We start from the raw sequence: 24,000 nt of genomic DNA on the forward strand, positions 1-24,000 counted from the left end.
TCTCATGCCTTGTGCATGATTTTTTTTCTAGCAGCGCGAGCAGCGCACTGCTTTTCTCCAAACATGGCCGCTTTCAAGCCACTGAGCCCTGAACACTGAGCTGTGTTTTCGCCACATTTCTTGACCCATGTGGTAGGCTATAAACTTTGATTTGCAACTGTTCGTTTTTAGTCATTTCACCAAGTGTTGTGTTGAGAGCATGGTTGAGAGAGATTAAAAGCAGCACAGAGTAGGCAGTCAGGGCTGAGAAGTAAAACGGCTTTCAGTAAAAACAAGTTTGGTGATTCCTTCATGTGCTGATGTGGGGTCATTTGAGAGTGAAAGCGCACTCAGTACTGCACATAATAGTGTTTCATTGCGACTTTTCCAAGGGCTGTTCTCACTATTACCATTGTACAATACATGCTGATCACTTTCTGAGTATAATGGCATCAGCCCCAGCGCGAGGTCTGCACGGTGACTCACGGAGACTCGCGGGGCCTCACCCCCACGGAGCTTGGTCGAGTATAATTCAACCTTTAGGGAGCGGTTATAACTGGGGAGGGGGCTGATTTTTCTTTTTTCAGATTTTTTTTATTTTTTTATTTTTTTATATGATATTTTTATATCGTAAAACATAGGTTATATACCTGCTATGCCTATTTCTGGACTTTTTAACCATAATAACCTCTGAAAAGCGCAATAACAACATAAGAAAGACTACTATTCAAAATCAAATAAAACATTTATTTCACAGCAGCAGATTAAGGCATTAATAGAGCTGAGCTTTACATAACGTGAAATGCGGGACCTGTCTGGAGCACTCTGAACATATATGTCTATATGAAAAGTCATAGAATAAACAATTGCTGCAAAAATCGACAAAAAACTAAACAAAATAATAGCCAGTCAGTGCCAGGTTCATTAAATTAAAGAAATAAAGTGATCAGATGCGTTGTCTCCATCTTTCTGCTCATGGCATGCTGTGTGCTTGGGTGCAGCTGATTTCTCTCTCTCTCTGTGTGTGTGTGTGTGTGTGTGTGTGTGTGTGTGTGTGTGTGTGTGTGTTTTAATCACATCATGATCACTACAACATGCAGTGAGGTTCAAATTTAATAAATAGCTACATCTCTGACACCTTGTGACAACCAAAGCACAGCAAATAGCGCTTCCCTGCCAATTCTGAAACAACAGAGCTACCGTATGTTTATAGGGTAGCCTACATCAACTTAAACTGATCAAATTTGATGAAGACTGCAGAAACAGCAGCCGAAACAGCTCAGGTACAAACATTGCCTAACTGGCCTTTATAGATGAACTATTCTATTCTATTTTGTTTTTTTATTTTTATTTTTAAGTGAGGGGGCAGAAAATTTAACTGAGGGTGCAAAGCCCCCTTGCGCCCCCTCGTGGCGCCGGGCCCGACGAGAGCGAATGCTTTTCCAGCCTTTGCCGAGTTATTGAAGAGTAACCAGGCCATCTCTCTCTCTCTCTCTCTCTCTCTGATTCACAGTTCTTCCCTTATGGCGACGCGTCCAAATTTGCACAGCACGCCTTCAGAACCTTTGACAAGAACAGCGACGGCACCATCGATTTCCGAGAGTTCATCTGCGCCCTGTCCATCACGTCCCGCGGCAGCTTCGAGCAGAAGCTCAACTGGGCCTTCAACATGTACGACCTGGACGGCGACGGCAAAATCACCCGGGTGGAGATGCTGGAGATAATCGAGGTGAGGGATTATCAAATCAGTAAGGAGGACTTACTCTGTCTGTACCCCGTTATCAGGCTCGCCCACACTGACAATTCCGTGATTACAGGAGGCAGTTCATCAATGTCAAAATACAGCTCTCTTGAATTACATGATCACATTTCAGTATTGGAAATAGAATCAGTAGGCTAATAGTAAATGTATAGGAGTGCGTCTGTAACGGTAGCCAGCGGTCGGTCGTCCTGTGCAGTGAGTGAACCTCGCTCTCCAAGACCTCAAGAGACGCTCTAGCGACAGATGCTATGAGCCTCCTCGCTAGAGCATCCGCCTCCCATGCCAGAGGCCTTGGATTCGATCCCCAGCTGCGGGTGGGACTAAACATCACGGGTTACATTATTGGTGCCATAACCCAGATGGGAGGGAGGCCTAGGGTGGTGAGTGCAACCAAGGGCGAAATTTCCATAGAGACAGGGGGACATGTCCGCCCCTCCTTTCAAAATCCAGATTTTGCCCCCCCCCCCCACTTTTTCACTGCAGAAATTGTGGACGTGGGCCGACATTACTGTATCTCAGAGGCTGTAGCAGGCTCAGTCTTAAGCCTAGAGTTAAGAGAATAGTATCATATGAAACTAGAAGACCGAAGGTATCCATTGGTAGCAACTATGTCACGCTAGCTTGTCGGGAAGCGAGCTAAATAACGCTCCAAATTTGGGCTAAATTTTGGCGAGGTGGAAAAACGAGCATGGCCATTTTCAAAGGGGGCCCTTGACCTCTCACCTCAATATATCTGAATAAGATATATCTGTCTTTACAGACAGCCCCATGTTATGCTAATCTCATGCAAAAACAAAAACAAAAAATATATAAAGAAAATGCAGTTTTTGCATACAGTATACATGTGTTATTTTCACCTACCGGCGTTCTATTTGTATATTTCTGCATACTGAAGTCTTGGAATTGCATATATTGGGTATATATATATATATATATATATATTAGAGATGCGCGGATGAGCTTTTATGCCATCCTAATCCGCGTGTATGCATGAACCGTCCGCCCGCCATAAATCTGCGCAAATTATTTCATACTATTCATAGATCTGCGCCCGCCATGCACCCGACGCTATGAACGCTATAAAAGGAGCGAACTTACGGTTTCTGCTGCCGTTGGTGTGATCGCTGCAGTCCAAGACTCCAAATAAACTTCCATGCTGTATTATATCCAGTCCACCACTTGCCCTCATGTAGCTTACTCGGCTAACGCTATAGCTTTAAGTTTAGTTTACTTGATTGCCTCATTCAATTGTATGGGAAAATACGAACGCGTCTTCTCTTCAAACACGTCTTGAGCGGAGACTCCTTTTTGAGGCTGACATCATTGACCATATATGGACAAAAAGTGTAGCCTTGCAACCTAGCACATGGCTATTGTTGTGTTTACGGCCGTGGGTCCTTTGGGGGATCTACAATAGGCGACTAAGAATGTGCCTGACGAAAAATGTAGCTTAAAATACGTTCATAGACTAGAGAACGTAATTAATATTATTTTTCCTCATTAAAGATACATCGTTTAAACCGCCCGCAACCCATGCGCTATTAATCAGAATGTTTATTTTTATGATCTGGCCCCCCCGTGGGGCGGGATATCCGCGGTCAGCGCGGTTATAACTGCGGCCCGCGCATCACTAATATATATATATATATATATATGACTGTAAAGCTGAGACTCTTGTGGATTCAAGGAGCCCAATTGTATTTATGTCTGTTGATGTTAGTCCCCATAGTAGCATTTAATTGTAGTGAGACCATTTTTCGAAATTTGACCTCACTGTATCAAATGAGCTATTGTGGCCTCTAGGCATTCAGGATGGGGGGGGGGGGGGGGGGGGGGGGGTGGCAATGCGGGATACACATGTTTGATTCGGAATCAAACACCATAATAGATCACCATATGATTCCCGAGCGCAGCGCTGCTGCCGCTCACCGCTCCCCCAGGGGATGGGTCAAATGTGGGGAACAAATTTCACACATTGTGTGACAATCAGTGGGACTTTACCTTTACCTTTACTCTTAACGCTTCTCTCTGCCTCGCCCACGTTCACAGGCTATTTACAAAATGGTGGGCACTGTGATCATGATGAAGATGAACGAGGACGGCTTGACACCGGAGCAGAGGGTGGACAGGATCTTCAGCAAAATGGATAAGAACAACGACGACCAGATCTCGTTGGAGGAGTTCAAGGAGGCGGCCAAGAGCGACCCCTCCATCGTGCTCCTCTTGCAGTGTGACATGCAGAAGTGAGCGCGTCTCCTCTGCCCGCCTGCCTCTACCAACACTCTCTGGACAGCAGCACACGTTTTAATGTCTCATTAGGTTCTCTGCCATTTTCCACAGGAAAACAAAATATAATAATGCTTGGACTATTTTTCAATGGACTCGCTTCTTGTGGTCGTATGCATGAGAATGTCAAATGCTGAATAATTTTGAATATAGCTATATACGATATCCATACATTTCTATTTCCAAACACGCCAGTTGTGATTTGTGCACAGTAACCCTATACATTCTCCTTCAAAACCTTAGCTTGTATGTCAGTGGAGCACTGCATTCAGTTATGTTCCTCGCAGTATTTAGGACCCCACCCCCCCAATGTGCACTGCTGCAGCTACTGTACGCTTGACATTATAGTAACGAAACAATAATTCCTATGATAATTGTAACTGTCTCTATTATCCAGACGTCTTGAGCTCTTGGAGAATAGAGGGGGGGCTCCTGTCAGCTCCAGATGTTTTTCTCACGATGGGAACCAAGAAGAGTACGGTTCTTTGCATGCATATATTATGTGTCAAAAATATAATCTCTTACCTTTTGCATCCTTAGGTGGGTCTGAGAAAAGAGAAACCCTTCAGAAGTCATTGAGTATTGTTGCATGGGATGTACAGTATGTGACTCAGACCATTTAGTTCCCCCTGACGTGGGAGCATGCTTCCCCTCCATTGAGCCGTGTGTACGTGTGTTCACTTGAGTTTTGAAAGCCAAACATTTGGGTTGTGGCTGTAGGCTGATCTCCAAGGTAGAGCCGTCACGTCCGCGTCAATGCTGGGAACCCAAGTGTCTATTTTGATTTGAAAAAAAAAAAAAATAGACTCTGGGAGATCCGTACCGTTTTTCCCCGGATCCTGTACAGCGCGCCTCTCCTGCCACCCTCACTTCCTTTCCCCCCGCGTCCGTGCTCCACTGTTCACAGTCGAAAGAGCAACTTGCGCCGCGACTTTGCAGTCATTTTCCACTGTCGTTGCGAGACGAGTTGACGTCTTCTATGCAGTGTGTTTATGCGTTAACGTTATTAGCGTGTCGCCGAAACCGACGCGGAAAAGGAAAGCGGAAGTGACGGAAAAGCCACCGTCACTTCCTTTTCCGCGTCCGTTTCGGCGACACGCTAATCACGCTAATGCATAATCAACTCGTCTCGCAACGACAGTGGGAAATGACTGTAAAGTCGCGGCGCAAGTTGCTATTTCGACTGTGAACAGTGGAGCACGGACGCGGGAAGAGGAAGTGACGGTGGCAGGAGAGGCGCGCTGTACAGGAAGCCGGGAAAAACGGTACGGCTCTCCCAGAGTCTATTTTTTCCAAATCAAAATAGACTCCGGGGGTTCCCAGATTACGTCCGCGTCGAATTAGGTTTCACTTCAGTGGCTTCTGGGATGCGTAGGAATATATTTGCGGAGCGCACGTCCGTCCCCCTTACGGTTTGTCGTACTGTCGCGGTCGAATCTAGGGAAAGGCCAAATTGACCACCACCGTTTATTAGGCACAGTACTCGCGCGTACTGCCGAAGAGAATACAAAAATGGCTGGATTTTCCGACTGCTTATATTATGATTTTAACACTCCGATAACTCCACGCATATCAACATGTTTACAGAAATGAAGAGCACTGCAAAAATAAATACAATCTTTGGCTTTTTGACCTTAATGCTTGGGAGCTCATCCTCTAGCGGCCTTGTGAGAAGGGGGGGCCTCCTTCCAACGCAACGGCGAGGAAAAAGCCTCACATAATGTTTACTGGACACACTGCATTCCTACCAGTCTATGATTCCTACGTACACAACTTTTTTGTAAAGAAGGACTACTTTTTATTGAAGGTCTCGCCTCTCAATCTGTTCCGTTTTCAGCAGGACCCTCGACTGAAGCGCTCGAGAAGTGTTCAGTGTTAAAGATGGCAACCGGATGACGTAGGTTAAAGCTATAGAGGACGGCAGGGATGGCTTTTTGTAGTCGGAAGGCGGAAGTCCCGGACTTCACTTCCTGGGATCTTACCGGGGGGAAAAGTCAATGGGGGATTTCACTTCAATGCATAAATAAGGACTGTGGTCAACACAAGTTTCTATGCCTTTTGAAGCGTTTTCTAAAGACCGCGTAAAAAAAACTAAAAACAACGCATTTACGTTTCAAAAGTCATAAAAGTGATTCACGTTTGTGAAGATTATCTCGCTGAAGCAAAATTCGCGCTCCCATCAACGTTTTAACGTTTAACGTCAACCACAGAGCTTATTTGATGCATTTCAGTGAAATCCCCCATTCTAAAAGCCCATTGACTTGACAACATGCTACTTTCCGGACTCGTTCCTGCCGTGCTCTGTCGTGGAATTTTCTTTGCCTTTCCCATTTCTAGGCTAAAGCAACAAGCTCGGGCTGAGCGTCTGCTCGTAGTCCATCGACGGTATCGTGGAGGTTGCAGGAGCTTTGCCACTGTTCTACCCACACAGCATAACCGAGACCAAACCCCACATTGTTGATGTGTCTTTATTATTTATACAGTCCGATCCAATGGCAACGTCAAAATCTTTGTCTAGTAAATGTTTATATCGAATATGAAAACTCAACATACAAGTGACTGTATTTCTTTTGTTCTTTTATACATGTGGCATGTGTTGCACCCCCAATTAATTCTGTAGTGATTAAAATGAATAAAACAATCGATGGGACTTTTCAAAAGACATGGCCTATTTGATCATTTTAGAATAGAATAATTGAATGATGTGTTAATTTTAGTTATCCGTGTCGTCGTGGATGGATGGACAGCTGTGGATCGATGCATTTTCACTGTAATTATAAATTCATCATCATCATCATCATCAATTAATTATTAATGAATTGTAAATAACTGCTGAGGCCAGCCATGATTTCCACTCAAAGTTTATTGCAACAACCGTAACACTTGAGTTAACAGCTATAAGAGGAGTGTGGCATCTTTTCCACTCCTGTAGGATACAGAGCCCTTACAAGCCCCATTCACTGAGGAAGAGAAAACTCAGCAGGCAACTTGCCTGTTGAACAAACACTCAAGGCTTTTGCACACCAAGTCCGTATTTTTCGTCCGAAATTGTCGCACGTTTAAAAAAATAAAAACGACCTCACGTTGTGTCACTCACGTTTACACACTGAACCCGAAACTAATAATCAATCGATTTTGGGGAGCTGTTTGACCCATCTGTATTTTCAGATGATGGATAAAAAATAAAAAATAAACGCATATGAAAACAATCGGACTGTGTGTGCAAAGACCTTAACACTGTGAGGTTGAGAAGAGTCACAGGTTCTTCTTATGTAATACCAAACGAATAATAACAAAAATGGTAACGCTTTAGAATACAGCCTGCAACTTACAGGGTAAGTACAGGGTAACAAAATGTGTACTTAGAGGGTAGCAAATCTGTACTTACCCTGGGTACAAGATGTGACTTTACCGCACCCCTGTAGTTACACTGTAGTTAGTATGCAACTACAAGGGAATTAACACTGCTTTAGAATACAGCCCGCGCCTAGATTCTCGCCCCCGTGGTTTGGCCGGGCGTCTATACAGGCACGATTGGCTGTGTCTGCGGGTGGGAAGCCAGATTAAGGATATGTGTCCTGATCGCTGCACTCGCGCCTCCTCTGGTCGGTCGGGGCAGAAGGGAACTGGTGGGAATAGTGTGAACCTCCCACGTGCTACGTCCGGCCGGTGAAGCTCCCCGCTGTCGGGTGAAAAGAAGCGGCTGGCAACTGCGCATGTGTCGGAGGAAGCATGGTGCTAGTCTACTTTCCCAGATCGGCAGAGGGGGTGGAGCAGCGACCGGGGCAGCAGGGGGAAATTGGCCAAGTACAATTGGGAAGAAAATGGAGGAGGGGGGGGGGGGGGGGGTCAGAAAAGATAGATGAAGGATGATGAAAGATAAGATGAAGATGTTACATTTTTTTTGTATTCTAAAGCGTTACAAACAAAACCCATCAACATCTTCATCTTAACATCTGTAACTACATGGTAACTACAGGGGCACGGGCTGTATTCTAAAGCAGTGTTAATCCCCCCGCCTAGTTACATAGTAACTACAGTACATGATAACTACAGGTGCGTGGGATGTATTCTAAAGCGGTGTTAATTCCCTCTAACTACAGTGTAACTACAGGGGCACAGTAAATTCACATCTTGTACCCTGTACTGTAAGTACAAATTTGGTACCCTGTAAGTACAGATTTTGTTACCCTGTAAGTACAGATTTTGTTACCCTGTAAGTTGCGGGCGGGATTCTAAAGCATTACCACAAAGGTTACAAATAACTAATGCAGAGAAGTAAGAAATTACAGATAGACCATTCATACTGTATCACCAACTGCACAAGACCATCAAAATATAATTACAAAGTATAATATCAATTATGGTAAGTAAATTAATGCCATTTTCTAGAGTTACGACAGTCCTAAAATTAACAAGCAAAAAACAAACAAAACTCGAGCTAAACAGCAATCGCATAACCATTACTGAGTCGCTATCAGCGCTACGCTTTTGTCTACAATATTGTTGTAAAAACACACAAGTCGCAAAGGACACACCAACAAATGCCTGAAGCAAATCTGAGAAATCAGACGAGAAGATCAGACGCTTAAAAATGTGATGGAGAACACGTGAGTTTAGGTATACTCTCCGTTTCATACAATACAACACACAATCCTCTTGTCACTTCTGCATTTCTGATCATTTCTGTGACAGCTGACACTCTTATCCGGAGCAGCTTACTCGACCAGGTAGGGATTCACCGTCCTGCAGGAATTGAACCTGTGGCCCTCCAGCTACAGAACACTCTTTAAAATATAATCCCAGTGATTTAAGATCCAATAAACCCTTTATATGCATTTTGATAATCCAAGTAAATTTACATATCTCCTCGCTATCTCTATACATGAGTATTCTGAGTATGAACATAAAAACAGAGCATTCACTCTGCAAAAAATAAAATAAAAATACTGGATAAGTTTACAGTGAATACCAGGATATCCCAACAATCACACTTGGATTGGTAAGAACAAGGCCGTGAACAAACTAACACCACCTCCAACTCTTGCAAACAATAACTGAATAGCCCAAATAATACTGAATGATCAAATGTGCATAGAAACACACTTTTTGTGTGTCGCACTTTTCTGTCACGGGGCTTCGTCTCCTGTTTGACTCTTGTCTCGATCCGGATCCTGAAGCTGATGGATTTTGATGAGGCTGCTTTTGGGTAGATGGCTGAAAAGACACAGGGGTTTTTATACATTTGACCAGTCATCACACGTTACAGCAGTGGTTCCCAACCTTAGGGTCGTGACCCTAAGTGGGGTTGCCGGGAATTCCAATAGGGTCGCATGAAAATAATAATAATAATAATAATAATAATAATAATAATAATAATAATAATAATAATAATAATAATAATAATAAAATAAAAAAATACACCACACACAATTTAATACTACCAAAGATGATTAGGGTCACTTGCGATTTTTTTTTAAATGTATTTATTTATTTTTGTTTTGTTTTGAGTTTAAAGGAGAATTTCGTTTTTTTTTTAACCTGGAGCCCTCTCCTCACATTAATTATTATCTGACGACTCACCCAGTGTTCTCCGCAGCGTTTTTGTGCCTCCTAGGCGTTGTTTGGAGAGCAATAGTGTCCAAGCCAGTCCTAGAATGGAGCTCCGTCGGGGGCCACATGGCAGCGTGCTGTTCCTCCATGTAAATAGACAGTTTTATTCCCGTTTTCGACCCATATCGTCACCAACTCTCGTCAAGTCCCTCGAGACTTTCCTGCCTTGACGAGAGTTGGTGACACTGACCCGAAATGAGGAAATGAGATCCCTGTAAAGACTGCTGGAAATAGCCCGGGGGAGATTGGCAGTCTGATGTTTCTTTAGGGATCATATTAGGGGTGGGGGAAAAAATCGATTCACCTAAGTATCGCGATTTTTAATGTCACGATTTTTTGGATCGATCTTTTATTCCAGAATCGATAATCGCAACAACAACAACAAAAAAAAAGGACTGGCTTGGACACTATTGATCTCCAAACAACGCCTAGGAGGCACAAAAACGCTGCGGAGAACACTGGGTGAGTCGTCAGATAATAATTAATGTGAGGAGAGGGCTCCAGGTTAAAAAAAAACAAAATTCTCCTTTAAAGTGATAATCTAAAGATTTCAGTTTTGTTCTCTTGGGTGACACCTATGGCGATGGATGGTAATTGCAGGTGAGATCCAAACAGTGTTGCATTATGTGACATCACTAATGTCACATCATGTCACTATAGTCTATGGTCACCATATACTGCAAAGGCTTCCATCAATGGACCATAGCCTCAGTCAACATTGTGAGGGACTCTTATTTGTATTTTATTTTTTTAATTTAGATGAAAATCTTTTAGATTATAACTTTAAATCAGGATTCTGAGATTCAAGTCAGAATTCAAAGCAAAGTTACTGTCAGAATTTTGAGAAAAAAAGTCAGAATTTTAAGATTAAAGTCAGAATTCTCAGATTAAAGTCAGAATTCTGAAGGGGAAAAGAACCATACTATGTGACATCACTGATGATGTCACTGATGATATTATCGATGGTGTACCGGAATTTGAATGTCTCGGGTCCTTCGATATTTGTGAGGTCAAAGTAGGGTCACGAGCCAAAAAAGGTTGGGAACCCCTGCGTTACAGACACTGCTGTTAAAGCCTTTATACAAGCAAATAGACAGGAGGGGGAAAAAAACATATACAACAGTCCAGCTGTAGTCGCGTGGAGTAGGGCTGGAGTCCAAGAGTCCTGGACTTCCTGGATCTTACGGGTAAAAGTCAATGGGGTTTTAGAATGGGGATTTCACTTACTGTAAATGCATAAAATAAGGTCTGTGGTTAACAAAAGTTTATGGGAGCAGTAATTTGGGTTCAGCAGGATAATCTTCACAAACGTGAATCACTTTGATGACTTTTGAAACGTAAATGTGTTTTCTTTAAACACGATTTTTAGAAAACGCTTCAAAAAGGCATACAAATGATTCACATTCATGAAGATTATCCTGCTCAATACAAATTACCGCTCCCATAAACTATTGTTAACAACAGACCTGATTTTATGCATTTAAGTAAATTAATCATCCTAAAACGGCATTGACTTTTCCCCGTAAGATCCAGGAAGTCCGGGACTTCCGCCTTCCGACGACAAAAATACGTCATCCCTGCGGTGCTCTAATAGTGACTCGACTATAACACTGCAACAGACAAAGATTTATAGTGATGGAAGGAACACAGAGGAAGACTTTAGGAAGAGCATCACCTAGTGGTCAGGGGTGTTATGAAGATAAACTGGCGAAGGTGCTGCCTTTCCGACAGCTCCAGCAGGAGATCCAATGAGATCCTCCGATTGTGCATATCCTATACAGCAAATGAAGGGGATTCGTTGATCAAAGCGAGTTAAAAACAGGCCTGTGTGAAATCTAAATCAGGAACACATCTATAAGGTGGTTGTGTCTTGGTTTTATACAAAGAAAAAAAAAATGATTTTTTTTTAATATATCCCCCCCCCGATTTTTTTATCCCCCATTAGTGCTAATTGAATTTATTTATCCTGGTTGCTACTCCACCCTCTGCCGATCTGGGGAGAGCCGAAACTGGCTCCATGCTTCCTCCGAGACATGGGCAGTTAGCCAGCCGCTTCTTTTCACCTGACAGAGGAAGCTTCACCGGTAGGACATAACACGTGGGAGGTTCACACTATTCCAACCAGTTCCCCTCCCTCGGAACAGGTGCCCTTAACGACCAGAGGAGGAACCACATTAGCAAACAGGATATTGCATGTTTTGGTGAAGGGGGTTCCTATATGAAGGAAACCCCCGGGAGGCACGGGGAGAACATGCAAACTCCACACAGAAAGGCCCTTTTGACGACCCCACCCGGGCGGTGGGCACTCGAGGACATGCGGACGGGCATGCATTCCTTCAGCGTTCACAGCGTCCCAGGTGGGAATCGAACCCAGGACCTTCGAGCTGTGAGGCGACGGCGCTTACCACTGCACCACCGTACCCCCCCACGTTGTGTTTTTGACAGCTTAAGTGCTATCGTCATGCAGGCTTACCATATAGACGTCAAATTCGTCGAGGCACCTGAAGGGCGATTCGGTGATCTCCCACAGCGAGAGGATGAAACACACGGTGGAGAAAGAGCGTTCGCCACCGGACAGAGACCGCATGTCACTCACACCGTCGTCCTCCCTGCCTGGAGGCTTTACCTGCGTGTGGAACACAACATACATCAGATCGGCAATTAGGCCCCGCCCTCTTTTAGGGGGAAAACACAAGGTTCTCCCCACTGACTTCAATGTAAAATAGCACTACCAATTCTTTTGATAGAAAAATAACACAATCAATCTCGTTCATTAATGACACAAAGACATCATGACATGACAATATATTACAACTCACCTGGCGATAGAATGCGCAAGATACACCAGAAATATTACTTTGACCCATCTAAAATCATGTGACTCGTCACATGTTACAGCAGTCTAGCCTGAGCCAGGTAGCGACGCTGGCCTCCACTACAACAGCATTTAAAGGAGAATTTCGTTTTTTTACACCACGGTCCTCATTTCCAGCTTAAAATATGATGTTTTACTCACCCAAATACCTTTGGTTTCATTCGGATGCCCACAGAAGATCTGTCGCACCGAGTACACTCCTCAAACAGGCTATAACGGGAGCATACGGGGCAAGCTCCATGCGCTCTGTAAATAACACTTTTTCTGTCACGCTGCGGTCCATATCCTCATTATACATAAATACACGCGAGGCTGTTTGTACGCCTCCGGGCTGTTCTGGTCTCCTCATACGGGGTCTGTGAACCGTGAGAGTTACAGCGTCCACATGAACACCACCAATCACCATTTATTCTCGGCCGTGCAGCGGCTTGTTCGTCCTGCTGTCCCTCTCTCTCCTCATCCACTCTTCAATTTCGGCCAACTCTTCAAGCATATACTCTGGCTCAAATCGATAAGGGCGGCCATCGTTTCACAAAATCTTCAAGTTGTTGTGAACAAGACAATAATCACGAGGGGAATGTCTCCTGTAACTTCAGAGCAGCCGGTGTGGAAACTCTCACGAGACTTGAACGGGACGAACGAGATTTGGATTCACAGACCCTGTATGAGGAGACCAGAACAGCCCGGAGGTACAAACCTGGTACAAACAGCCTCACGTGTATTTATGTATCATATAATGAGGATATGGACCGCGGCGTGACAGAAAAAGTGGTATTTACAGAGCGCATGGACCTTGCCCCGTTATAGCCTGTTTGAGGAGTGTACTCGGAGCGAAATATCTTCTATGGGCATCCAAATGAAACCAAAGTTATTTGGGTGAGTAAAACATCATATTTTAAGCTGGAAATAAGATCTGGGGTGTAAAAAAACGGAATTCTCCTTTAACGTCGGAAGACTAAATTAGCAACAGACAGACACCGGAACTAGGTCACAGACGGGTCATGAGTCACATGATTTTAGATGGGTCAAAGTAATATTTCTGATGTATCTTGCGCATTGTGTGGCCGGCCGAGTTGTAATATATTGTCATGTCATGATGTCTTTGTGTGATTAATAAACAAGATTGATTCTGTTATTTTTCTATATTTTTTGGGGTAGTGCTATTTTACATTGAAGTCAACTGGGAGAGGCTTGTGCTTTTCCCCTAAAAGGAGGCGGGACCATGTGCCGCCTACAAAATGACGCATTGCCGATCTGGTGTATAAGACTATTTGCAGGGATTTATTTTTTGTTTTTTTTCCGCATTTTGCTGTCTATCCGTTCTTTCTATCTTTACCATCTGTACTGAAACGACTTAAATTGGCCTAGTAGTGTGGCATGGGAAGGACCTTGAGCTTGATACAACAGGTATGGTATTATATTCAATTAATAATAATAATAATAATAATAATAATAATATAGTTTATATATAGCAGTGGTTCTCAACGTGGGGTCCGGGGACCGCCAGGGGTCCTTGGTCCAGCAAACTGATGATGATGTTACATTTCACAATTATTTAATTGACAAGACATTAACACAATAAAAAACCACATAGAAGAATGACTGTTTTGATCATAGTTTCACTGTTATCGCTCTATTTTCATTACAAAATATTCTCAGATTTGGGTCCAAGAGACAAAATCACATCAAATATCAAATGGGGGTCTGTGGTTCTAATGTGGACTAAATTAGGGTTCCTTGATATGAAAAGGGTTGACACAGTATATATAGCACCATTCATAATGCAACTCAAAGTGCTTTACATCAAATAGATTGATTAAAACATAAATGGATTCAAAACAGTAAATTATATTCTATTCTAATCCTAAAATGAGCAACTCATAAACTGACAAGCAAACATAAAACAGAAGAATGAGAAATCGGTGCAAGTATTACTATAAGTCATAGTTATTCTTTCTTCATTATGTTAATAAATACGGCTGGATATACGGTGCTGGAAAAGTTGAAAATTGTCCAAACCAATGCAGGAGCAAACCTTCTATGTGCATTTCATAATAATAACATGAATCATAATGATGTTATAATTAATTAATAATTATAATTATAAATAATGATGAAGACAGATGGACGTACCGAGATTGAGAGTGTCTCATTGTTGTGATCAAAGATCATAGAGCCACAGCAGTTCATCTTTATCAGGAAGTTATTGAAGTATAACTTGCACCGGACAGAGAGGGACCTTTAGGACGAAGAGAGCGTTAGACAAAAGCAAAGAAGGCCTCTCTCAAGTAAACACTATCATTTAATTTCATTTTTAATTAAAATAAATAAATAATAACAATATCTTAATAATATAATATCTGTCTTTTTGTAAGTTGTTTTTTCAAACTGAGTGAAGCGTCATTTACCTACGCATTATTTTGAATCGGTTCTGCCTGTCTGACATGATGTTATCGAGCCGATCAATGAACTTCTTCAGATCTCTCACTTGACTGGTTTTCTCTCTGTAGACAGCCAGGGCCTCAGCATATTCCCTAATGAGGGCAGAGGGAAGAAATGGCATAGCCTCAATCAATCAATCAATCAATCAATCAATAAATAATAAAATAAAAGAGCAGGCGAGGCCACGCAGCGGTTGAGCTGCGTATGCGAGCCGCAGGGCCAGCTCAGCGAGCTGCAGGGCGGGCGACCGATTCAGGGAACAGGAACTTTCCATCAATAACCATGCATAAAGCCATGAAAAATCCCTTAACTACTAGTGTCTCCATAAATCAACCCACAAATAAATCCTTTAAAAACCCATGATAATCACTTTTTTAAGCGATTATTTTTAATGGATAATTCATGTAAAGGTCGACCTGCCAGGCCGGGGCACCACTACGCCTATCCATGGCCAGCCCCATTCACACACTCACACTGTAAGACAACTACAAGAAACGTCACACTTAATGTCAGCCATTGTAATAACAAGCAGCGGGTAGATGTCAGCAATGAAGCAATGCGGATTCAGGATGATCATTTTGCCAAATGGAAAACAGCCCTGCAACTTCACGCGAGTATCGCATAGTAACGCTACAGCAAACGCCTTCATTTGATAGGAATACGCATGGAGCCTACCTTGGAAAGGATGGAAGCCGATAAATGGCAACCCGCTTTGAATGGAATCGGCCAACACGTGTCCACTCCAGTGGGCAAGCTCTGCCCCTTTCCCACGAGGACGCGGAACTAACCACGAAAGCTGTAATTCCTCGAAGGGCCACTTGAGGCAGGTCTCGTTCACGTTCACCCCATGTTAAAATGCCCCAGTTTTAAGCATCTTTACAGCCTGGGCCTTAACGCGGTTTTGGTCTATATAGCTAATTTCACCTTGTCATAACAACTGTAGGGGGGTCATTTTTGATATAACTCGCCCGTTTGGAGTAAAATAGACGATAGAAAAGGGGGTGATTGACAGGTCACCTGTCCAGTGACCACTAGCAGGCGGAGCTGCAGCTCTGGGAAGCCCCCAGCTGCGTAAGGACTCCTCAACCCATTCCCTGCTGACGAAAAATCAAGATGGCGACGGCCACCATTTCAACTCAAAGCGGCAGCCCAAAATCAATGGGACAGCTCTGTCCATATTTTTAGGTCAGTGGTCCACTCACTACGGTAGCGGAAACTAATTCCAAACAAACTGAAGCAGTTGTCAGTGTTGCCAGATAAACTGTTGGAAAAAAAACAAGCAACTTAACCTGCCCTGCCCAAACCTAATCTCCCCCGCACAATATGCAATCCAAAACAGCCCAATTTATGGGTGGAAAACCGCCCAATCTGGCAACACTGCAACCAAGTGGAGGAGTCAAACAGATAACACACACACACACAACAGGAGAGACCGCCTAATATTTAATATTTAACTTGGACCAAACGTAAAAAAATGTGTGATATAAAATAAAATAAAATAAATTTCTTTTTTTTAAGTTTTGGTCCAAGGCTCAGAGCAAAATGTTCTATGGTCTCTCCCGATTCTAAATATAACTGAACCGTTTGGTTTGACCAAGTAAAACAATTTCTATAAGCCTTTTACGAAATGTCTATGGGAAAATAAATGGCGGATGAAAATCTCTGGTACAGTGCTGAAGCAGGAAGTGACGTTCACTTTGGCCCTCTATTGGGAGGGCAGTCCCAGGTGTTTGTGGGGGCCTGCTGTACCTGACCACCTGCTCCTGGCCGCCGTGGGTGCTCTCCTGCTGGCTGATCCTCCTCCTCAGCCGGGTGATCTCGGTGTCCATGCTCTTGGCGCTGCGGTTCACCTGCTGCCGCTCAGGACAGATCTCCGAGGCCTTGGACACGTACTCCTGTCACCATGTCAGCAACACTGTGGTGTTAACATCTCACTCTCACACACCTGCTTTTAAAAATCAGCTCACTGTGTTTGTTGTGATGGATGAGAAATTATCTATTCCTATGTAGAATAGATACTGGACTGTGCTTGAACTCTGTGTGTGTTTCTCTTCAAGGCCTTGTCCTGTGCACAAGGAAGTCCTAATTTGGAGTTCCTGAGAAGGTTATTGATTTTCTAATGAAGGGAACAGTGTGAGAAAGTGACCTTGAAGTCCCCAGATTGCCTTTTTAGTGTTTTTTGTTTGTTTGTTTGTTAGTTCCCCTCTTAGGAAGAGTGTGCAGACACACCAGGAAGAGTGTGCAGACACACCAGGAAGAGTGCAGACACACCAGGAAGAGTGTGCAGACACACCGGGAAGAGTGTGCAGACACACCAGGAAGAGAGTGCAGACACACCAGGAAGAGAGTGCAGACACACCAGGAAGAGAGTGCAGACACACCAGGAAGAGTGTGCAGACACACCAGGAAGAGTGTGCAGACACACCAGGAAGTGTGCAGACACAGCAGGAAGAGTGTGCAGACACACCAGGAAGAGTGTGCAGACACACCGGGAAGAGTGTGCAGACACACCAGGAAGAGTGCAGACACACCAGGAAGACTGTGCAGACACACCAGGAAGAGTGCAGACACACCAGGAAGAGTGTGCAGACACACCAGGAAGAGTGCAGACACACCAGGAAGAGTGTGCAGACACACCAGGAAGAGTGTGCAGACACACCAGGAAGAGTGTGCAGACACACCAGGAAGACTGTGCAGACACACCAGGAAGAGTGCAGACACAGCAGGAAGAGTGTGCAGACACACCAGGAAGAGTGTAGACACACCAGGAAGAGAGTGCAGACACACCAGGAAGAGTGTGCAGACACACCAGGAAGAGTGCAGACACACCAGGAAGAGTGCAGACACACCAGGAAGAGTGTGCAGACACACCAGGAAGAGTGCAGACACACCAGGAAGAGTGTGCAGACACACCAGGAAGAGTGCAGACACACCAGGAAGAGTGTGCAGACACACCAGGAAGAGTGCAGACACACCAGGAAAGGTGTGCAGACACACCAGGAAGAGTGCAGACACACCAGGAAGAGTGTGCAGACACACCAGGAAGAGTGTAGACACACCAGGAAGAGAGTGCAGACACACCAGGAAGAGTGTAGACACACCAGGAAGAGCGCAGACACACCAGGAAGAGTGTAGACACACCAGGAAGAGCGCAGACACACCAGGAAGAGTGCAACTGCACACAAAGTTACAGTAATGGGAGTTTGAACCAATTGTGCAGAACTTGTCAGACTTGACTCTTTGGCACTGGAGGGAAATCGTTACCTGCAACTCTTCTTCTCGTTGAGCAAGTTCGTTTTTCATAGCTTGAATGTTGTCCTCGTGAACCTTCAGCTTGTTTTCTAAAATCTTCAGGTTCCGTTCATGTTTTGCACACTCGGCCTCCATCTTCACCTGCTCGTCCTGTTGGGGAAAACACGCAAAGTGTATCACTAGTTAGGCAGGATAGTTTAAAACAGGGATACTCAACTTGCTTTGCCCGGGGGCCACTTCTGCAAAATGACAGGAGGCTAGGGGCCAGTCAATAAACATTAATATTATTTTTTCTGTAGCAGATTGTAGGTATTTGGGGTGTCAGCTAGGGCTGTGAATCTTCACTGGCCACACGATTCGATTATGATTCAGAGGGCTACGATTCGATTACGATTCAGAGGGCTACGATTCGATTCGATTACGATTATCGATGCATCTCGATGCATCTTAAATCGATGCATCACTTTTTTCCCCAATACATGATTTATTTTTTCTCACGTTCTTTTTTCTCACTGTGTGGCTACTTTTAAAATAAAAGTGCATATGGAATTGTATTGTATTATATTCCAAATAAACAACTGCATGTACTTCCATTATATTTTATTCGATTATATATAAAAAAAATATATAGGCTATGGCTCCATATATAGAAAAAAAAAATATATATTTATATATATATATATAGATTTTTGACATTTGTGAATCGATGCAGAATCGTGCATGTCCGCATCGTGATGCATCTTATAATCGATTATTTTTGACCTAGTGTCAGCCGGAGTTTAGTCTCACAGTTTTATGCACACAGGATAGTTTGTTAGTTAGGTTATATTAAGTTAGTTAATAAATATACTGTAAATATACTGTAAGTGGCTGGGCGGCGAGCAGACGGCCATATTTGGCAATTTAGCTGGAGCTTAGTCAAATTTATTTAACATTAGTTTTCGTTGTGAATTAGAAAATGGTCGGGGGGCCACTCTGCATCTTATCGCGGGCCGCACCTGGCCCCCGGGCCGCAAGTTGAGTATCACTGGTTTAAAAGCTGTCATGACCTCAGACTGTGATCACTAGTTAGAGAGGATAGTTTAAAAGCTGCTATGACCTCAGACTGTGATCACTAGTTAGAGAGGATAGTTTAAACGCTGTCATGACCTCAGACTGTGATCACTAGTTAGAGAGGATAGTTTAAAAGCTGTCATGACCTCAGACTGTGATCACTAGTTAGGGAGGATAGTTTAAAAGCTGTCATGACCTCAGACTGTGATCACTAGTTAGGGAGGATAGTTTAAAAGCTGTCATGACCTCAGACTGTGATCACTAGTTAGGGAGGATAGTTTAAACGCTGTCATGACCTCAGACTGTGATCACTAGTTAGGGAGGATAGTTTAAAAGCTGTCATGACCTCAGACTGTGATCACTAGTTAGGGAGGATAGTTTAAAAGCTGTCATGACCTCAGACTGTGATCACTAGTTAGAGAGGATAGTTTAAAAGCTGTCGTGACCTCAGACTGTGATCACTAGTTAGGGAGGATAGTTTAAAAGCTGTCATGACCTCAGACTGTGATCACTAGTTAGGGAGGATAGTTTAAAAGCTGTCATGACCTCAGACTGTGATCACTAGTTAGGGAGGATAGTTTAAAAGCTGTCATGACCTCAGACTGTGATCACTAGTTAGGGAGGATAGTTTAAAAGCTGTCATGACCTCAGACTGTGATCACTAGTTAGGGAGGATAGTTTAAAAGCTGTCATGACCTCAGACTGTGATCACTAGTTAGGGAGGATAGTTTAAAAGCTGTCATGACCTCAGACTGTGATCACTAGTTAGGGAGGATAGTTTAAAAGCTGTCATGACCTCAGACTGTGATCACTAGTTAGAGAGGATAGTTTAAAAGCTGTCATGACCTCAGACTGTGATCACTAGTTAGGGAGGATAGTTTAAAAGCTGTCATGACCTCAGACTGTGATCACTAGTTAGGGAGGATAGTTTAAAAGCTGTCATGACCTCAGACTGTGATCACTAGTTAGGGAGGATAGTTTAAAAGCTGTCATGACCTCAGACTGTGATCACTAGTTAGGGAGGATAGTTTAAAAGCTGTCATGACCTCAGACTGTGATCACTAGTTAGAGAGGATAGTTTAAAAGCTGTCATGACCTCAGACTGTGATCACTAGTTAGGGAGGATAGTTTAAATCAGGGGTGGGCAACTGTTTTTCATGGGGGGCCACATGAGAAACCCAGATTGTTGCCGGGGGCCGAACAAATATTGTCACGCCGTAACCCATGGATGGGCAACTTTGATGATAGAGAGGGCCACAAAAAAATGTCCTCGCTACCAGTTTTTGCTGAGGGCTGAACGGCGCCAGCGCGAAACATTTTGGGCATTTGAAGCCAGGTTTAGAGGAATAACTCATTTTAAATTAACAGTTGTGATGTCATTATTCAGTCTTAACCACCAATATTTGATCCTTTTCTCACGCACTCCTATGTCACCACCTGCTCTCCCTGCAGGGCTTGAAATTAACTTTTTTCACCACCTGCCAATATGGCCGCTAGATTTTAAAGTTACCAGCCAATTCGAATTTCCACTAGCCGAAATGTTTTTCTTGAAATAAACCAGAATATGAGTGGGTTATTTTAAGCTTAAGTATCAGTAAGTGGCCCGGGATTCTCAAAGCCTGTGTTGAGGGTCACACAAGAACAAAAATGCACTCTTGAAGCTAAATAAATCCAAAACCAACAAGTTAATTATTTAAATTTCTACTTCAATGTAAACCAGTCATTTCTTACACATGAGATTACTTTTAGCCTTTTAGTCATAAATATTATTGAAATATATTCCATATTCCAGACTGAAATGCTATAACAGAAGAGTATTGGCCAGAATGACATGAACATTTGGACACTTATTCAGCGGGTATCTTGCATGTTGCGTTCAGGTGCACTGTAAAAAAAAAAAAAAAAAGTTTTTTTTTTTTTTTTTTTTTTTTTTGCAATACCATCGCGGGCCACACAGGGGGCGCCGGCGGGCCGCATACGGCCCGCGGGCCGTATGTTGCCCATGTATGGTTTAAAAGCTGTCATGACCTCAGACTGTGATCACTAGTTAGGGAGGATAGTTTAAAAGCTGTCATGACCTCAGACTGTGATCACTAGTTAGGGAGGATAGTTTAAAAGCTGTCATGACCTCAGACTGTGATCACTAGTTAGGGAGGATAGTTTAAAAGCTGTCATGACCTCAGACTGTGATCACTAGTTAGGGAGGATAGTTTAAAAGCTGTCATGACCTCAGACTGTGATCACTAGTTAGAGAGGATAGTTTAAAAGCTGTCATGACCTCAGACTGTGATCACTAGTTAGGGAGGATAGTTTAAAAGCTGTCATGACCTCAGACTGTGATCACTAGTTAGAGAGGATAGTTTAAAAGCTGTCATGACCTCAGACTGTGATCACTAGTTAGGGAGGATAGTTTAAAAGCTGTCATGACCTCAGACTGTGATCACTAGTTAGGGAGGATAGTTTAAAAGCTGTCATGACCTCAGACTGTGATCACTAGTTAGGGAGGATAGTTTAAAAGCTGTCATGACCTCAGACTGTGATCACTAGTTAGAGAGGATAGTTTAAAAGCTGTCATGACCTCAGACTGTGATCACTAGTTAGAGAGGATAGTTTAAAAGCTGTCATGACCTCAGACTGTGATCACTAGTTAGGGAGGATAGTTTAAACGCTGTCATGACCTCAGACTGTGATCACTAGTTAGGGAGGATAGTTTAAAAGCTGTCATGACCTCAGACTGTGATCACTAGTTAGGGAGGATAGTTTAAAAGCTGTCATGACCTCAGACTGTGATCACTAGTTAGAGAGGATAGTTTAAAAGCTGTCATGACCTCAGACTGTGATCACTAGTTAGAGAGGATAGTTTAAAAGCTGTCATGACCTCAGACTGTGCCATTATGGATTAATCCAGAACACCAGGGAGGATAATCCAGAATAAAAATGCTGCTGTCGGATGAAAACTGTTCGCCAAGATTTCAAGAATAGAGAGGCAAAGTGACCGCCTACTTCCTGCTTCAGCACTGTACCAGAGATTTTCATTCGCCATTTATTTTCCCATAGACATTTCGTAAAACGCTTATAAAAAATAGTTTTACTTGTTCAAACAAAACGGTTCAGCTATATTTAGAATCGGGAGAGACCATATAACATTTCACTCAGACCAAAACTTAAAAAAAAGAACATAGAAAAAATATTTTCTTTAAAAGTTTTTTTTATGTTTTGGTCCGAGTGAAATGTTATGTGGTCTCTCCTGTTTCTAAATATATCTGAACCGTTTGGTTTGACAAAGTAAAACAAAATTTCTAAGCATTTTACGAAATGTCTATGGGAAAATAAATGGCGGATGAAAATCGCTGGTACAGTGCTGAAGCAGGAAGTGACGATTCACTTTGGCTCTCTATTAAAACCACAGCTTGCAACCATTTAAAACATATTTTGGCTCATGAATAGATTTCATGATCTCTAATGTGGAGGAGAGAAAAAAGAACAACCATAATCGGGCGTCCGGGTAGTGTAGCGATAGATTCCCTGCCTACCAACACAAGGGTCGCAGGTTCGCGCCCCCGTGTTACCTCCATCCATACAGGCACGTCTGCGGGTGGGAAGTCGGATCAGGGGTATGTGTCCTGGTCGCTGCACTAGCCAGTCCAGGAGCCTGTTTGGGGTGGAAGGGAACGGGTGGGGATAGCGTGATCCTCCCACACTATACGTCCTGCGGGTGAAGCTCCCCGCTGTCAGGTGAAAAGAAGCGGCTGGCAACTGCGCATGTGTCGGAGGAAGCATGTGTGTGTCCACGGCTCCACCCAGATCGGCAGAGGGTGGCCGAAAAAATAAAAATAAAAAACAAACCGACATGAAAATCAACAAAACCGAAGAAGACTACTCTCCAATCGTTTGGGATCTGAAAGTGTTTTTTTTAAATCTCTGAACAAACTTGACACTGTACCTTCAATGGCTCCATCTCCTCAGAAAGCTGCTCTATCCTTTCTCTGACACCAGAGTGCTCGGAGTCGATGTCTTCTGCCTTCTTCCTCTGCTTGTCCAGTTCTTTCTTCGCTTCGTGAACACTTTGCTTTTCGGCCTGGATTTTCTGCTGGTTCTCTTGGGCCACTTCTTCCTGCAGTGTTTGGGGATTTCAAAACATTGCACTTAGCATGATCCATGATCCATAATGCTGGACTGTGCCAGGCCCTCCAGCGGGGTCATCATTACAAACGCATGCGGCATGGCCATAGGCGATTCTAGGCTTTCCAAACAGCGGTTGCACCACCAAGAAGGTAATAGGACTCCGACTGGGGCGTATGTAGGGGGGGCTGTGCTCCCCCCAGACAAAGAAATTTTGTATATTTTAAAGTAAAATGCATTAATCTGGTGCACTCTGAGAGCAAAATGAAGAGGCTAGGAGATATGATATAACTTGTCGCAGAACATCAATTTTGGTTTATTTGGTAAAAGTGGAACTGTATTCCTTCTGGTTTTCTTCATTGTTCATGATATTGTGGAAAGTATTCACTAAAGAGTCTATAGTGAATGCTGCTATTAACTTGTGTTTACTTTTGCTACTAAACCAACATCAGGACATCCAAGCAAGTTCTGACAGAGAGCAATGCCATTGGACCCATTGGACAAACACATTTGCATATCTCCCAGCATGCATTGTTCCTTCCAAACCTTTGACCACAAAGTAAAGTAACCACATTAAATAAGTGGTGAGTGGAAATAATCATTAGCCTATTCTTAG

At 43.4% G+C, this 24,000-nt stretch overlaps 2 protein-coding genes across 4 annotated transcripts in view; one reads left to right on the top strand and one right to left on the bottom strand.

Moving 5' to 3' along the window:
- The window catches only part of vsnl1b (visinin-like 1b), a gene marked incomplete at both ends in the record, with an annotated part of 6,827 nt that extends 2,839 nt beyond the window's left edge, over nt 1–3,988 (top strand). The window contains 2 exons of one of the 2 annotated variants that reach the window (XM_083633390.1): nt 1,493–1,708; nt 3,791–3,988. In XM_083633390.1, the coding sequence (XP_083489516.1) occupies nt 1,493–1,708; nt 3,791–3,988 (414 nt within the window). The remainder of the gene's footprint in view (nt 1–1,492; nt 1,709–3,790) is intronic. The other variant, XM_083633391.1, reaches the window with a different exon arrangement.
- Nucleotides 3,989–6,900: 2,912 nt separating this feature from the next.
- Nucleotides 6,901–24,000, bottom strand: part of smc6 (structural maintenance of chromosomes 6) — a 49,525-nt gene continuing 32,425 nt past the window's right edge. The window contains exons 20-27 of one of the 2 annotated variants that reach the window (XM_083632694.1): nt 23,206–23,376; nt 18,222–18,359; nt 16,707–16,852; nt 14,924–15,049; nt 14,649–14,754; nt 12,114–12,266; nt 11,316–11,413; nt 6,901–9,244 (exon numbers count right to left, since the gene is read on the bottom strand). In XM_083632694.1, coding sequence (XP_083488820.1) covers nt 9,157–9,244; nt 11,316–11,413; nt 12,114–12,266; nt 14,649–14,754; nt 14,924–15,049; nt 16,707–16,852; nt 18,222–18,359; nt 23,206–23,376 — 1,026 coding nt within the window. In that variant the 3' untranslated portion in view covers nt 6,901–9,156. Of the gene's footprint in view, nt 9,245–11,315; nt 11,414–12,113; nt 12,267–14,648; nt 14,755–14,923; nt 15,050–16,706; nt 16,853–18,221; nt 18,360–23,205; nt 23,377–24,000 lie in introns of those variants that run through there. The other variant, XR_014552516.1, reaches the window with a different exon arrangement.

Source organism: Poromitra crassiceps (genome assembly GCF_964638095.1).
Source record: "Poromitra crassiceps genome assembly, chromosome: 3".
NCBI lineage: Eukaryota > Metazoa > Chordata > Actinopteri > Beryciformes > Melamphaidae > Poromitra > Poromitra crassiceps.